Genomic DNA, 15,823 nt, shown 5'->3' on the forward strand with positions numbered 1-15,823 from the left:
AATGTACACACTAATAAAGCCCTGATACAGGAACAGAACTGTTGTAGGCTGAAATGAATGTAAATTTAAGACCCCAAAAAGTCAGACTACCCTTCAGCCAAAAGAAAATCTACAATACCCCTCCCCTTTCTTTCTGACACCCCTTTCTTTTCCTTTCAGCTGTATTAAACTTCAATCAATTCTAAAGTCAAAATTTTAGACACATGTCAAAAACTACAAGTGTACAAAAAGCTACCAAACTAATGTAACTTGAGAAAAGATAAAATAGTTACTGAAGTGTTTGGTGTATAGTAATAACTTTTAGTGTTATATTTCTCCATCCTTGCTTGACGTATTTGAATGTACTTCTGCATCATTTGATTGGATCTGACGTCGCTGATTAACTGAAGCCTTTATCTGTTCTGGTTCATTACCTGCGCTACACTGCAGACAGTGCACCACAAGCAGTGAATATCCTGTATAATATTCCTGGCTAAAGCAGTTAAGTGTAAAATACAGATTACATCCTGACATTTAAGATGCTTTAAAATCATTTTTGTACTTGCCACGATTTGAAACAGATTTGTTCGTAAAATAACATTCTCACAAACAACACACTGAAAATATGGCAGTTCCATCCTTTTTCCTGTTTTTCACAGCAAATCTCACCTAGATATTGGCATTAATGAAGGAGGGCAAAGACAAAAGCTGAGTAGAAGCTAGACAAAGAAATCATAATTGAATTTAATTAAATGAGTTATCTCCTTAAAACTAGTTCTGGCTCACTGAGTGGTGAAATGACATTTGGAGCATCTAGCAGGGTTTATGCACCAGTAAGTGTTCTTCATAGGTAGCTGGCAATTGGGCATGGTAAAACATCTCCAGTAACGTCTATAATTTGTCTTTTTGGCATGTTGCAAAGACAACATGGGCCCATTGTTTTGTCTCATGTGTCAGAGGATTTCACTGGAAGCCAGTCACGTCCCTTTTTTCCACAGCCCACAATCTCCGCCTTGTCATGCAGCCATTTTCTGCACAGACAGACAAAAGATGAGGACGAACTCAGACATTTTCCAATCAGCGTTCCTGGAGCTCGGCCATGACTCATTTAGGCTACAAGACGACCTTGACATTCAGTGGGCAGGTACTGTATGAGAAGAACATGCATGCCACCACAGAGACAGCAAACACGTCCAGTGCAATCAAAGAGCACCCAGACACACCACCTCCGGTGTACACACACGCACTCTCAGTGTTGTATGTGTCTGAGCTGTTGGCTGGTTACTACAGAGGCCAAGCTAATCCAGCTCCAGTGTTTAGTGCTGTGAAGCAGCTGGAAGCACATAAGCTGTTAACAAGTTAAGGTGAAAATGTTTTCTGGCAGGCGCCCTCCTCCTCCTTCACACTTTACCTAGCAGCGGCTCACAGTACACCTCCTCCACTGACTCTTTCCACCTGGCAACCACCGCCGCAGCACTCACACTTTCACACTTGCGCTGCCTTCTGCATGTACGTTAATGTGCACATGTACACAAACATGCTGCTCACACACTACTGCTACTCTACATCTGCTCTGATGGAAAAAAAAAAAAAAACACACAACCCAGCAGAAACAAGCAGAAGTGATACAGGGAATCATTTATGTGGAAAACCACATGCAGAAGAGCGTCAATAGCTTTGCTGTTGCAATGTGTGGAGAGCGTAGCTGTGCTGCACTGATCAACTGCAATCCCTGGGGAAAAACACTTTTATACATCATAGATAATGCAGAGTTGGGAGTAATGACTCAAATGGTAAAGAGCATTGACGGTATCATCTAAGTCATGATCAGGACCAGGAAATTCAGATTCTCCTGAAAGGCCTGAAAAGTGAAACAAATATGAATGCCTCAATCACACAAGCTAAAGCCTGGTGTTCAGGGAAATGAAATGCAAAATTAATAGATAGAATGTTATATTGTCAAGTCACTTTTTTGTCTGGATGCTTTATTTTTGTCAGATGACGATGAAAAATGTGACATAAACACAGCATGAGCCCATGTTTGTTTGCTACTCTCTTCTACGTCTCACAGGGGTCTGCGCTTTTGTGTGTGTGTGTGTGTGTGTGTGTGTGTGTGTGTGTGTGTGTGTGTGTGTGTGTGTGTGCGTCTAAATGGAGGCAGCGGCCCTGCCAGCCTGATGGCCCTGCAGCACTGGGCTCCTGAGCGCCAGCAGCACTGGATTGCAGCATGGTCCAGGCAAAAGCTTTTGACAACATGAAGCGTCAACAGAAAAGCTCACAGAAGCTACAGCACAAGTAGGCCAGCCTCTCAGGGAGCCTCCTCCTCTTCCTTTTCCTCCCTTGTCCTGTCCTCGTCCTCCTCTGGTTCACTCACACAGCATCCGCAAGGCTCAGCTTGTCTTTTTCAGAGTGAGCCAAGAGTACACTCAGTACACTGAGCCAAGAGCTCAATATACAGGGATAGTTGTCTTCTACAAACACGAACACAGAGTGGAACTAATGGCTGCTGAGACATGTGTCTGTGTGTGTATGAACAATATTGTTGTACCTAAGCACACACTGGATGTACTGTTTCGTGTGCAGGTTGTTGACAAGTTGAAAATAGAAGGCATCAGCAAAGTGATGTGCACATCAGTGAGGAGTGGTGGAGTAATAAAGTGGCTCTGATGAAAACTTAATGGCCCCCTCACCTTTATTAATGGCTGTGGGAGCAGGATCGTGCGCTCGGGTTCACCGCCGTAATAACGCATGGAGCTCTGCGCAGAAAAGCAGCTCCATTAGCTTCACACTCACTCACTCACTGGAAGAGAATCTTGTAAGTGGAAGGAAGACCCTCTAATTGACTCACTGACAAGTGGCTAACTAGCAAAATGACTGCTGATTTTAGCCAAATGAGCCTTAAACACAGTGTGTCACACTTAAGTTCAGTAAAGGACACGCAGTAAGTAATGTATAAATATAAATGAGACGCTCTATACGTACAGAGATCCCACTCTGTTCTGTGTTTCTATCAGTTTCTGCAGTTCCTAAACCTGCGAACAGAAACCCAGGCGTTGCATCCTTCCCTCTGCGCAGATACTTGCACCACAATCACACAAGCAGCCACTTATTAATATCTCCCTTTCAAATGCTAATTCCCCTTCATACATAAATCATAATTCCAGAGGTGGCTGCTATAGTGTAGCAGTTTAAAAAGAAAAAGATTTTTAGTGGGAGGTGGGAGGCTGGAGGGTCCAAACAGCCTGCCTGTAGTAAGGAATAAAATTATTCCACAACTTGCATGAATAATAAGCGTCCCAGATACAAGTCTTCTAACAAGGTCAATTGTTTTTGCTCTAATAAGCTTACAACCTCTGTTTCCCACAGCAACAAAGCAGTCATTTCCAAAACTTTTCAAGTCAAGTCAACGCCCTACAAACAGACTCACACTGGATCACCATGCGATTAAATGTTTACCCTCAGACATTTGTGAGTGTTTGTTGTTGGGTACAATTGCACAGCTGTTTCACCACAGGTGGGTAGAATGCAGTGTGGTCCCAAACAGCCACTCGCACACACGCTAAGTGGGCTCCATTTGACGAAGAGAGATGAAACTGAAATTCCTGCAAGTGGGGAGCCCTGATCGGTGAGCAGTCTGCCAACCTAGTGCCACTTTCGCAGCTTTGATGTGTGTCTGGCGTGCTGGGCTGCAGATGCCGCTCCGTATGATACACCCCCAGATCAATGAATCATTTCTTCTGACTGAAAAGCACAGCATCATCCCCAATGTGTTTTTGTGAAAGCTGGCTCGGGAGGAGCATCAGCGCCCGCGGTAATTATCTTGTTGTGTCATTCAGATTACTGTGACACATATGGCGTGTGCAGCATGTACGGCGTGTGGCCGATTACACTTTCACCATCAGTGAACCCTGAGCTAAGGCAGAGTCACTGCAGCTTCTGTCATCTTCAGCCCCCCCCCAAAAAAAATTTGAAAAATCAAATGAGCGTGTGGACACATGGAATTATAACTGATGGATGAGTATAGATTGTGGCATTTACAGCATAACAAGTCATTTCAACTACATTTTTAAGTGAACATTTAAAAGATAGAGGACTTGCTATGGATATAAAAACAACTTGTTTAATTAAATGTCTCATTTTCTGGAATCAGGTGTAATTTTCTTGATTAAAGGGCAATTAATTATATCTGAATATGATTTGAAGGATAGAGGATTTGCTTAGATTTATTCATTTTTGCTTCTAACAGACTGCTGCCCTGCAATCCACTATTTCCCAGATCCTATAATGCCACCTGCCATGCCCTACCCACTTGATGCCCCACATGCTCTCGTCCATCCACATGTGAGGGACATGGGTGTGTATGGGAAGTCTAACTACCTGCCAGGAGCTGGAGGGGATCTCTGCGAATTTGCCCAGTCCCCCGAAGGTGTAGCATCTGTACATGTGATCCAGAGACTCCGAGCAGTGCCACAGCAAGCCGAAGCTCACGGAGTCCTTGTTGTTGTGGCTGTGGTGGTGGTGAGTGTTCCTCAGCTGGTCCTTAACAATCCAGGCAGGAGATATGAAGCTGAAGCTGCAGACGGCGACCAGAGCGGAGGAGAGGAGCACCCAGAAGCAGCCCACACAGCTGAACATGTTGGCGGCTTGGGGCAGAAAGCCCGGAGACAGACCCAGCTCGATCCCAAACCCGGCTTCTTCTTCTTTCTTCTCCCGGCCCAGGAGCGAATGCATTTGGAGCTCACACCTTCAAGTGCAAGACTTCAACTTCAGCACCCTGACCAGCACTACATGAGCAAAGAAATCACTGGACATCCGCAGCGGCAGTCCCGTCTGTCTGTGTGTGTGTGTCCAGAACATCTGGCGTGGACAGACAAGCCACTAAGAAAAACATCCAAAGCACATCAGCAGGAGGAGTGATGTTGAGACAAGAAAGTCAAGTCATCCGCGCCTCCGCTTCGCCTGGAAAAATGCCCAAATCTGACACAAGATGTTTGTCACACCCAAAACTGGATGCGCAGATGTCCTACCAGAGCAGGCGGAGGAGCCGCTGGATTTAGAGCCACACACATGTCCTTGAGCCACTGGCCTCCTCTGCTCCTCTCAGGGCACTTGCTGTGGCTTAACGCGGACAGCGGCGCACTTTGCGTTTAAAGAAGAGTGCGCCTGGACAACGTCAAGCTCTCAAGGGTTAAAATAAGTACTTCCGGGTGTGATTTCCAAAATGAAATCCTGAGAGAAGAGGCGCGGCACGGCTTGAGACAGTGCTCTGTGTATCCCAGAGCCTAATTGAATAATTAGAACCAAAGACTACATCGATTTGACACATAGATTTAATCGCTAAGAGGAGTAGTCTACTTATCTTCTCATGAAAACAAATAGCCTGTATCATGACTTCTGTTGCTCTGCAGGAGATTTCTGAAGTCTGACAAAATAACCGTTCATCAAATTATGCTACATTTGTTACATTATGGGAAATGTAGGATGCACTGTTTTTGGAGATTGGCCCATTCAAGGGACTAAAATTAATGCAGTTTCATTAAATTCTGACCATGCTTTTTTGTGTCTCGAAAACGAATCTATGCATTTATCATGGATGGCATGAAATTATGGGGGGGGGGGGGTTCTCCAGGTTCTCCAGGGGGTGATTAAAACTGCTCAAAACCATCAGTTATGTCAGAATTATCTGCTGTCCTACCACCAGACCAGAGCTTTCCCCCTCTATCTCTGGAACTTAAATTCATCCTCAGCTCTCCTCTGTGTAGTCTATAACAGTTTTATTTCTTTACAACGCAGGGTTGTATAATGATATGAAGTTCCCTTCAACCTTCAAAAAAATCAACCTCGATCCTTAAAAAATAATTTTATTCTGAAGGAAACCCACTTTTCCGGCGTCTCGCACATTGCTTATTTTTAACTTGACAGGCTCCTTGTCCAACTGCTCCTCGCACTTTGTTAAGGAACAATGTTGCGCGCATTGATATGGCTTTCACAAAGACAGTGAGACACACCAGTGGAATAAAAACAGTAACCTGTATGAAAATATTAATTAAACGGTTTTTTTTAATTAGTACTTCTGTGCATCGACATGTACAGTCAAAGTGATTAACTGTTCCACAGATGGAGGTCTGTGCTAGCTATTGTAACATCTCAGCCAATCAAAGCTCAGACTGTCCGTTTGTATTGAGGTGGGCGTTGCCTCTGCACGTGCAGGTAGCCTCGGTCTGGTAACGACAATAATCTTGTGGAGCTTCAGGCAGAATTTAGCAATACCCTGTGAACTAGCATATTGCTATTCAGCTGGTGTGTAACATATTTATCACACCGCTTAGCTTTAGTAGTAGGCTAATTTACCTTTAAAATACACACAACTGCATAAAAATCACTGCAATTCTAATCTAATTATTCTGAACATGCTAGGGTACCTACAGAGCTGATATTATACTGCACTACTGTCATTAATACTAACCACAACACTGACAACTCTGGAAATAAGTCCAGGATTTTAAAGGCTTTATAGTGTACTCAAGGTGACTTTTGAGCCCTTTGGTTGAACTGCACTTTACAATTTGTGGATGTAACTGGCCCTGTTTAAGACAGAAAGTAGACATACTTCTATCAGAAATAATATACTGACATAAATTTTTCAGTTTGACCCTAATATAGGAACAAAGTCAACATTGCCCCCACCTGGTCAGAGGTGATAATAATCCACCCTACACCTGTTAGCACTAGGCTTGTCGCTTTTCCCACATTTTAACTATATTACGGTTTTGAAAACAATGAAAATCAATCTGCTTGTAAACATAAAACATTGTTCTGTATCAAAATAACCACAGGCTGCAGTGCGCTGAAACCACAACTTCATACAAAGACTTGAAATAAGTGAAAGGGAAAAATGAGAACAGACAACATTTCATAATATATGTATTTAAATCAAACACAATTTAAATATATTATAGATTAAGTACACATACACATCAGAAAACATTAGCGGTACATAGTACCAAGAGTCTTTTCTGGTTCTTTTCCACATCTTGGTAAGGCTCAAAAGAATAAAAAAAAAAAAAAAAAAAAAAAAAAAGTTAAATTCACTGAGCACACTTTCCAGTTGAACAGTCTGGTCATCACTGACATTTGTTTCAGTGATGCATAAAAAAAACAGCAATCACCATAAAAAAGGACTAACATTAATATATGGGGTAAACCAGAAATATATATATATATATATATATATATTTATATATATATAACATTTAGGACATGGAGTTTGGAGTTTTCCAACACAACTGGAGCACTTAAGTTCATTAGGGGAATAGTTCTTCTTCTACACTCTGTAAAAGGTGCCGGGGGGGGGGGTTCATATAGGAGGCCAGCCAGTCCCAGAACTGAATCAGCTCTTCTTCTTTTTCATTGTCACATTTGCAGATGTTCTACAGTATGTAAAACGGCCAAGTAAGGACAGCTCACATCAGTGAACAGCAGACAAAACTTCTCGGGCAGGCTGAGGAAAGCGTATGCAAAAACTGTACAACGCTGATTTTCATTTACTTGAGCCTCAAGAGGCTAACTTTTAAGACTTACTTTTATCTAAAAACAAGGAATGGTTATAAAAGGTGTGGGGAGGAGTGTCATGAGGAAGGGAGGGTAATTTAGTCTTTGTCACATCCTCCATAGGTCCATTTTTCTGACAGTGTGGCTACAGCATCGCAGTGATGGTCCTGACTGACGCGCTGCTCCTTCGTGCCGAACTTCTTCCAGCGTCATGGTGAATGTTTCCTTCATCAGGAGCGACTTCTTGCAGTCCGATGCAAGCACTTGGCTTTGCTTTGGGCAACTACACGTGTACCTTTATGGTGTTATGGAGAAGATTGGAACAATGACGTACTTCAACTTTTCCATTAGCCCATGCGTGAATAATCAATCACCCAAGCTCATAGTCTCACACACACACACACACACACACACACACACACACACACACACACACACACACACACACACAGGGTGTTGGAGAGATGATAAAATGCCTTTGTTCATTGTTCTGAGTAATGCAGTTCAGTGTAGGGTAAACCCTGTGTACAGTTTCTCACTGGCTTGGCCAGCGTCTGCAGGGAGCGTCATTCCTTTGGTTCCTCAGTGGGGTCATAACTGCAGACAGACAAAAAAAACACTTAGAGAGGAACTCTAGTCATTCCACACATCACCACACAGGAAAGAGACTAATGAGTGAGGTTTATGTACCTTGGTGGCCTTGCCGGGGCTGTCGTGGTTTGACTGGTGGACGACGTCGTTGACAATCATTTTTGCTATCTGCCATGCCATCTCCTCCTGGGCCTTGATGGAAAGAGTCACAGCACAAACAACCAACTTTAATTCACCACATACTTAATAAGTGACAGAGTGAGTGTGAATACATGCCACCGAGAGCCTAGCTATGTGCTACGAAATCATTTATAGTATAGAGTATTTTAGCATCTCGTGGCCTCACCTCATCAGAGTTGCCCTGGACCCATTTCTTCATGGCTTGAGAAAACATGGAGCCTAAATGAGAAGAGAAGGAAAGGCTGAGTGAGACAAAGGAACTGCATCAGTAAGCACAAATCAACCTCAATGAATCTGAACAAATAGACTGCTGCAAATTGAATTTCACTTTTTCAAGGTGAGTTAATCCTGACACTTTAAAGTATTCAGTGCTTTATTAGACATTAGACTGCAGCAGTCTAACATATTCTAGTCCAAGAGAAATCCCTCTTAGACATGATAGATGTAGTAGTAGAGTAGTGGAGGCTGGGTTTTTTTTCCAGGGAAATGTTCTTAAATATTTCAGAAGGCTATGAGCTGTGAGGAGCAGCCACTAGATTAGGTTTATATTCATGGGCACAGAGTAGATGTTTCTCACTGCGAGGAGGAGTGAGATAAAAAATGACAGAGTGAGGGCAAAGACTCAAAGAAAATAATGAGACAGCAAGAGCCTAACAGGCAGAGGGGGGAGAGAAAGAGAGAGACACAAGTGTGAGCTTATCATGCCTTTGGATTTCTTCACGTCCGGCTCGGGCTCTGCCTCCCTGATAAACTGGCCCAGCTCATTCACCTTCCCAAACGTCATCTTTCTGTGCGGGCAGAGGACATGACGACAGATGAAGACAGCAGACAGAGCAAATGGAACAAAACTGAGCCTCAGGCACACACAACATTCAAACACCGCTGTGTGCGCGTGCGAGTACGCCTGTGTGCATCTATTCAATAACTGCAATTTCAATGTAGGCGGGGGGGATCCGACAGACCACAGCAGCTTTGTCTTTCAGTAACATCATTCTTTTGAATTATTTTTGCATGGGATTTTTCAAAGCACGCTCATGAAGTACTTTAAGATGGAGTCAATAAAAACAAAACTGATACGAGCATTAAATCCAAACAGCAGCGTGCGCCATCAAGGGAGCATAAACGGAGAGGAGCATGACAGTAAAAGACAGTCAGGGAACTCAAGGGAAACTACTAAAAGATTAAATTAGATAACAGCAAATATTTGAAAAGTGCATTTAATGAGATTTTTTCAAATACAGATTTAGCAATCTTAAAGACAAATTGGTAGTTAAACCCATCCAGTACAAATCACATATTGTATATTCCATTTTTAAAAAGCACGCCAGAACTTTAGACTGATTTCTGATCTTTCTCAACACTACATGTTACTGGGGGATTTCCATGAACTCTACTCATCTGAAGTGTTTTTCTGTTTGTATACCCATTTGACAGTATTATAACAATAATAATAATAATAATAATAATACATTTTATTTCTATAGCGCTTAGTAAAACCAGAAGTTATAGGAGTATAGACACACAAAACTCACCCAGCATATGGCCGCTGGTACAAGGACTCAGGGTCCAGGCTGGCAACGTCCACCGTGATCGCCTCATCAAAGTTCTTCAGGATCTTGATCGCTGCCTTTCTGGCACTTTGCTGTAGTGAAGACAGCATGAACTGAATGTTTAGGTGCACTACAGGCAACAACAAAAACATCTTCAATATTCATGTAATGAGGTAGAACAAGTCTAAATGTCAGCAGGTGGAGGAATATCCCCCCATGGGGCATAAAGACGTGGGCTTAAAGTTGGGGTCACCTGAGTCTGAGAGCCCTCGCTGGTATTTGAACTTGAACGGTCGTTGTCCGCTGGCCCGCCCTGACCTGGAGTGCTGACATTCACAAACTCATCTGCCCGCACAGAGTTGATGAGGTCACTCAGGTATTTGTAGTAAAGGTTGCTAGACAGGAAGCCTGGCATGTACACCTGAATAAATGCAGAACAGGGGGAACTCTGTTAGAGAATAATGAGCTCCCTGATATATTTCTGGGCACAAGTCACAAAGGTTTGTTACTGACCTTTATGTGCCAACAACAGTATTCGGCTTTTATTTCATTAACTTAAAGCAGGCGCATTTGTCAGTGGTGTAATAGGACAAGACATCAGTGACTTACAACACAAACCCTTTAGGAAGATTGTCTATTGATTGAGCAGATGTTTATAGAAATCTCATTAAATGTTTTAAAGGCCAATTTAAATGCACTGAAAGTTTTACATTTCTTTATTTTTTTAAGGTGCTTTAATATACATATCTAAACTTTCCATATTTCTCTACATATTAAAAGAACATAAGGGACAATCCATACTCAAAATGGTGAACTCTTATTGTGTGGCTACTTGAGAAGCTGACCTTCTCCATGGTTGTCCAGGCCTGTCTGAGTGGAGTGGTGAAACAGTCGGGGAGTGGCCCTCCCTCTCGGCAGATATTCGACTCAATCTCCATCCGCACAGAGTCGCCGAAACCCAGAGGGTTGGTAGCCTGGAGTGAGAAATACCTGGAGACGAAATAGAGCAATGAGCAAATGAGAGCACCTATATTAAGATTTTAATCAATACCCACCTAGTCTCCCAGTATTATATTACTCCTATTACTACAGACCTGTGACCGGGCTTTTACATTGATAAATATGCAAAATCCTGGAAGAAACTGACTACATATTGTAAACTACTTAGAAGATGTAAGATCAATGTGTCATTAAAATAACAATTTCCTGGCCAGGAGCCCAGCCACTCACTGCTTAAGAGGACCTAAAGCTGCACACCTGTCTTTAACACTGATGATTAAGCAGAAGCCCTAACTTCACAAAACACACACACACACACACACACACACGAAACGCGTTAGCAGGGGTCTGTACCACGCCTCAAGTTCAGCTGAATCAGCCTCTCTCTAGGTTTTACATCAGTGATCCTGGTTAACCATTAACGTGAAGCTGGTTATCAAGTGTCTCTGTTACCTCTGGGTTTTCTCGTTCATCTACGAATGTGTTCATGTACTCGAGGTGTTGTTAATCGCAAGCAACATCATCAGTACCGTGACTGAAGTACAGCGTCTTTATTGATTTCTCATCATACAAGTGTCAACATCGTTATGCAGTGTGTTCTACAGCAAGTTTTATTTTAACAAACGTGACTGAAGTACTTTATGATCCGAGAGCGGTGATACCCGTGGGATGATTTAGCTATAGTGGCGACAAAAATTGATTCCCCTGAAGAGGAGAAATGTAAACAATATAATCACATAGCCAGAATAGAATAAGAGGCTGTAGAAACACTAGAATTCCATATATTCAAAGTAAGGCTTTGAAACCAGAGTGGACAAGGAAAGTCTGGAACAGCAAAAGTTATTTCAGTCGTAAAAATATCTATTGCTCATTATTAATTGTCAGTTTAGTGTTTTGGAACACAAGAAGCTGAATGAAGACCTACTTGTCGTAGAGGATCATGGCATCATTTTGAGCCTCCTGGCCATCATACTGGCCCTTTTTAGATGCTAGCTGGTTCTGGAAGTTGTCTGCCGCCAGCCAGAACTGCAGTACATTCATGGCCTCTTCCTTTTCCATGTACTGCAGGGAAGGAGATATAGAGCACAGAACAACTCAACTAAAAGTCCCTGTGGGTTTTTGCAATATCTTTGTTTAAAGATGTATTCTATGCTGACTCTGGTTCTGGTGTTAACTGTCACTTTTGCATCATATATATAGGTTGGTAGATTGTAAAGTGGATTCGCCCTTTACATGTTTTCCTTTTCCATTTTAAGTTTATTGCCGCTGTGACAATAGACATTCCTCCTGCAGTAAACAGACAAGCTTGCTCGAAGTGTATAATTAGGAGGAAACAAAAAAAAAGGTAGCATTGGTGTAAAAATGTGTTGTAATGAGACAACTCACTCACCTCAGAGAAGTAGAAGAGAGCCGACTCACAGAACAAGATGTCAGCCAGGAACACGGAGCCACTAGTCAACACTTCAATCTGGTATTTACAGAAATGATGGCTCCGCAGGAATTCACTAAAGTGCCTGGAAATGAAAGAGCAAGTGGGAGATGAAAACAGCTGCTACATTGTGGATGTCAAGGTGGAAAAACGACAAAAGATGCTGGTTGCACTTTAATCTTAATGTCAAATCACGGCGGTGTGAGTATTAACTCCTCTAGAAAATGAATAGACAGAAACTCACTGTTGCTCCAAGATGGTGAAGGCTACCGACTGTGCAATGACAAAGCAGTTTGGGTCCACCATGCCATCCTCTCCACATATCTTAGCTACACAGACAAAAGGCAGGAATATTATTGCACTGAAGATGGACGACATACAGTTTTTGTGACAGAAAAGAGTACATAACATAATGTGTCTGACAACTGGCAACGTCTGTATCTTACCAACTATGTCATTTCTGATCTGCTCTGTGATGGGGATGGGCCTCGCAGCGTCTGGAGAGATATACTTGGTGAAGATGGTAACTGCATCTTTCTCTATACCTGAAAATCCCAGAGACAAATAGCTGATTATGCTTATGCTACAGACACATAAGATTGATGTTTGTTCCCCCTTTATGTTAATGATAGGATAGTTTCCACTTTATGTTAAAATCCCTCTACCGTTGGTCAGCAAGACAAGACAAGAGCGAATTTCAGATAAAACAACTAATTCATGACAAGCAAAGACAAGCTTCAAACATGTGAATGTATTTAAAGCTGTATAAAACAACTCGGAATCACAAAGTTGGGCTGCAACAGAGATTGATGGCAGCAAATAATTTCAGGTCACTGGTGAGAAATATTTTTGGTGCACAAACAGACGGCTGCCAAAAAGGTTGCTCTCCACCATTCCCCCAGGCAACAGCCAAGCTAATAACCCAATCAGATAATAAGCTAATTAACACATCATCCATTACTGTTATACAACTTTTAGGTGGCAGTAAAACTCCACTCCGATGCCATTAAGCCTCTGCAGAAGAAGACGGCGCAACAAGATGAAATCAATTAAAGAGCGCCCGCCACTCAAGCTTCAAACTGTGGGAACCTGACTGGCGCCCCCTGTAGAAAAACATGTGGAAAAACATGATAGAAATATGGCATTTAGTTTTAAATGTTTGAAGTTGAGGATGGTTAGTCTCCTCGTTGCTTCACACAGCTCTGCCTGTTTTTTCGTCCCCACCGAGGAGGCGTCAGTGACATTTAAGTCACATGCATAATGTACGTCCAGATTTGTTAACCAAGTCTTTGTCCATTTACCTTTGTGGCATTTTCTTTTTATGGATACACCAACTTCTCCACCTCAGCCAAATATAAAATCTTTTTTTTCCCCGCAAATTGAAAGTATGCATAAAAACAGGCGGATGGAAATGCATGTAATATCTCTGCATGAAACTTTCAAAACTGAAAGTTTGAAGAGCTTTCAATCAACAGTCAATCAATTCATAATACTTTCCAGAATAATAACTAAGGTGATGTGTTAACCATAAGTGTTAAAAAATAAAAAATAAAAAAAATATAAAATAAATAATAGCACTTTCAGTAACAGTAGCCTACAGAGTATATTTGACTGTGTTTATCCTTTTTACATAAAGAGAGAAAGGGTTGTTTAAAGGTGACTCACTTTTCATGAGTTTGTCAGAGAGCTCTCGCAGGGTGCTGTTTGGCTGCACCTTGTAGGGAGTTCCTGTCCTGGAGGGCGCCTGCCTGCTTGGGGTTTCTGCTCGAGGGGTGCCGGGTCTCAGGCCTGCTTCTGTGCTGGAAGTGTCCCGCTGCTCTGGCTGCTCTGTAGAGCTTTCACTGCTACTGTCCTGGGCGAGGCCACTGGGTGTGTGTTGGGTGAGCTCCCGGAGCTCTGAGCCGTCTGTGGAGGCAGGGACGGGCTCGGCCAACGAGCTGTGTTTGACAGAGTTTAGGCTGTGCGCTCGGACCCGTGACCAGCTGGTAGCGCGGAAACTCTCAGCTTCCAACCAGAAACGAACCAGGTGGTCAGCGCCCCGTAGTTCCGTGAAATGCATGTAGTGGGGCATCGCCACGCTGTCGCGAAGGACATGGTCCACCGTCTTGGACAGCCGAGAGCGGGTCTCCTGGGGCTGATAGTTCACACTGGAATGACCTGGAATACACAAGTTCAGGAATCAACTTAATAGAGCTAACGATAGGCTTCAAAAGACACATTTTAGACTTACGAGTATTTTCTTCCTTTAATTTTTGACAACAGTACAAAATACACAAAGTACTTTACTTACTTTTGAAACATAATGTCAAATCCTACACTTGAAAGCAATATAATGTAAACTACTTTGAATATCAAATTAACCCTGTGATTAGGCCTGCAGATATGAGGAAAATTCAAAATGCATGATAAAACAGTTTAATGTTGCGATGATGATATGACTTGTAAATAAATATTTAAGTATGCATTTTAGTTATACAGTTCCAATGTCAGCCTGGCTGTTTTTAAATTCAGAACAGGATTAGAATTTAATATTTTAAATGTAACAAAATGTTTCTAGAGCACTAACAGTAAAGTTTAGAACAGCAAGGTACCTAAATACTCTCAATAATTTCTTAATAAACTCAGCAATATCTTACTGGAAACAAATCTAAAATGTCAGTAGAATAAATCCTATTCCTGACATCAAAATACTGAGTGACGTTTAGAAAGAATCCGTCAGTGCCAGTCCTTCCTTCTGTCCTACAGGCTACAGCTTAACAATAAATAAGTTTTTTAGCCCAGGGGCGTTTAATGCCAGGTTTCAGCACCCATCCCTTATTAAAAATGTATTTGTCTTATTCATTGCATGTCTGGTAGTCTTGTGTTTATTGATTATATCTTCAGTACCTGTGATGCATTCCAAACCTGCATGTAACAAATGCTCTCATCCCTATTTAATTTAATTTAATTTAATATAATGGATCAATTTAAATGTATTCACTAAGTATAAAAAGAAAGCCATCATTACACAGTAAGGAAAATGTATTTTTTAGGTCTTGTGGTTAGATTGGTGGGAATTCATGTTTGCAAGGCTGAAACCACTGAAGCTTTTCCAAACATTTATTTACTTGTATCTGTGGTGTAATTATAGTGTCCATAATTGCAGATCTAACATTGTAACAGACACTTTACAAACTTTAGAGAATTAACATGCATTCACATGACTCAGATTTGCACGTGTCTTTAAGAGCGCATTACACACTGAAGGATTCGACTTTAATAACAAACTCAGCAGTACACTTTCTATTATTTACAGCTTTCAACTTTCAAACTTGAAGATAGAAAACATATACTGTATACTGATGGGAGGTGCAACATGAAGTGAAAGATAAAAAGTGGGTTTTCTGTGTTCAGCTCTCCTACTGCAACAGAAATATTGAAGGCAGATGTGAGTGGACTTTAAACTCCTGGATATTTGTTTTGAAGTCTTGTGAGTTTACAGCTCTCCGTCTGTCTAAAGGTGGCCTTAGACTACGCAATTTCACACATGATTTAAACCAGACAA

General features: G+C 42.0%; 2 protein-coding genes and 1 long non-coding RNA gene across 5 annotated transcripts in view; 1 reads left to right on the forward strand and 2 right to left on the reverse strand.

Moving 5' to 3' along the window:
• The window catches only part of LOC123963926 (transmembrane protein 211), a 98,388-nt gene extending 93,166 nt beyond the window's left edge, over positions 1-5,222 (reverse strand). For all 3 annotated transcript variants that reach the window (XM_046041041.1, XM_046041044.1, XM_046041043.1), the window contains exon 1: positions 4,357-5,222. In XM_046041041.1, the coding sequence (XP_045896997.1) occupies positions 4,357-4,710 (354 nt within the window). In that variant the 5' untranslated portion in view covers positions 4,711-5,222. The remainder of the gene's footprint in view (positions 1-4,356) is intronic.
• On the forward strand, positions 666-2,091 carry LOC123963927. Its single transcript, XR_006823284.1, has 3 exons — positions 666-812; positions 978-1,123; positions 2,051-2,091. It is a non-coding gene; the product is annotated as an uncharacterized LOC123963927 (long non-coding RNA).
• A 1,668-nt stretch (positions 5,223-6,890) lies between the features above and the next one.
• The window catches only part of akap10 (A kinase (PRKA) anchor protein 10), a 17,093-nt gene continuing 8,160 nt past the window's right edge, over positions 6,891-15,823 (reverse strand). Inside the window, exons 4-15 of the mRNA XM_046040465.1 lie at positions 13,945-14,436; positions 12,726-12,824; positions 12,524-12,608; positions 12,241-12,364; positions 11,776-11,912; positions 10,697-10,841; positions 10,105-10,272; positions 9,834-9,943; positions 9,007-9,089; positions 8,468-8,520; positions 8,221-8,313; positions 6,891-8,127 (exon numbers count right to left, since the gene is read on the reverse strand). Of these exons, the coding sequence (XP_045896421.1) occupies positions 8,122-8,127; positions 8,221-8,313; positions 8,468-8,520; positions 9,007-9,089; positions 9,834-9,943; positions 10,105-10,272; positions 10,697-10,841; positions 11,776-11,912; positions 12,241-12,364; positions 12,524-12,608; positions 12,726-12,824; positions 13,945-14,436 (1,595 nt within the window). The 3' untranslated portion in view covers positions 6,891-8,121. The remainder of the gene's footprint in view (positions 8,128-8,220; positions 8,314-8,467; positions 8,521-9,006; positions 9,090-9,833; positions 9,944-10,104; positions 10,273-10,696; positions 10,842-11,775; positions 11,913-12,240; positions 12,365-12,523; positions 12,609-12,725; positions 12,825-13,944; positions 14,437-15,823) is intronic.

This window comes from Micropterus dolomieu, linkage group LG23 (genome assembly GCF_021292245.1).
Source record: "Micropterus dolomieu isolate WLL.071019.BEF.003 ecotype Adirondacks linkage group LG23, ASM2129224v1, whole genome shotgun sequence".
Taxonomy (NCBI): Eukaryota; Metazoa; Chordata; class Actinopteri; order Centrarchiformes; family Centrarchidae; genus Micropterus; species Micropterus dolomieu.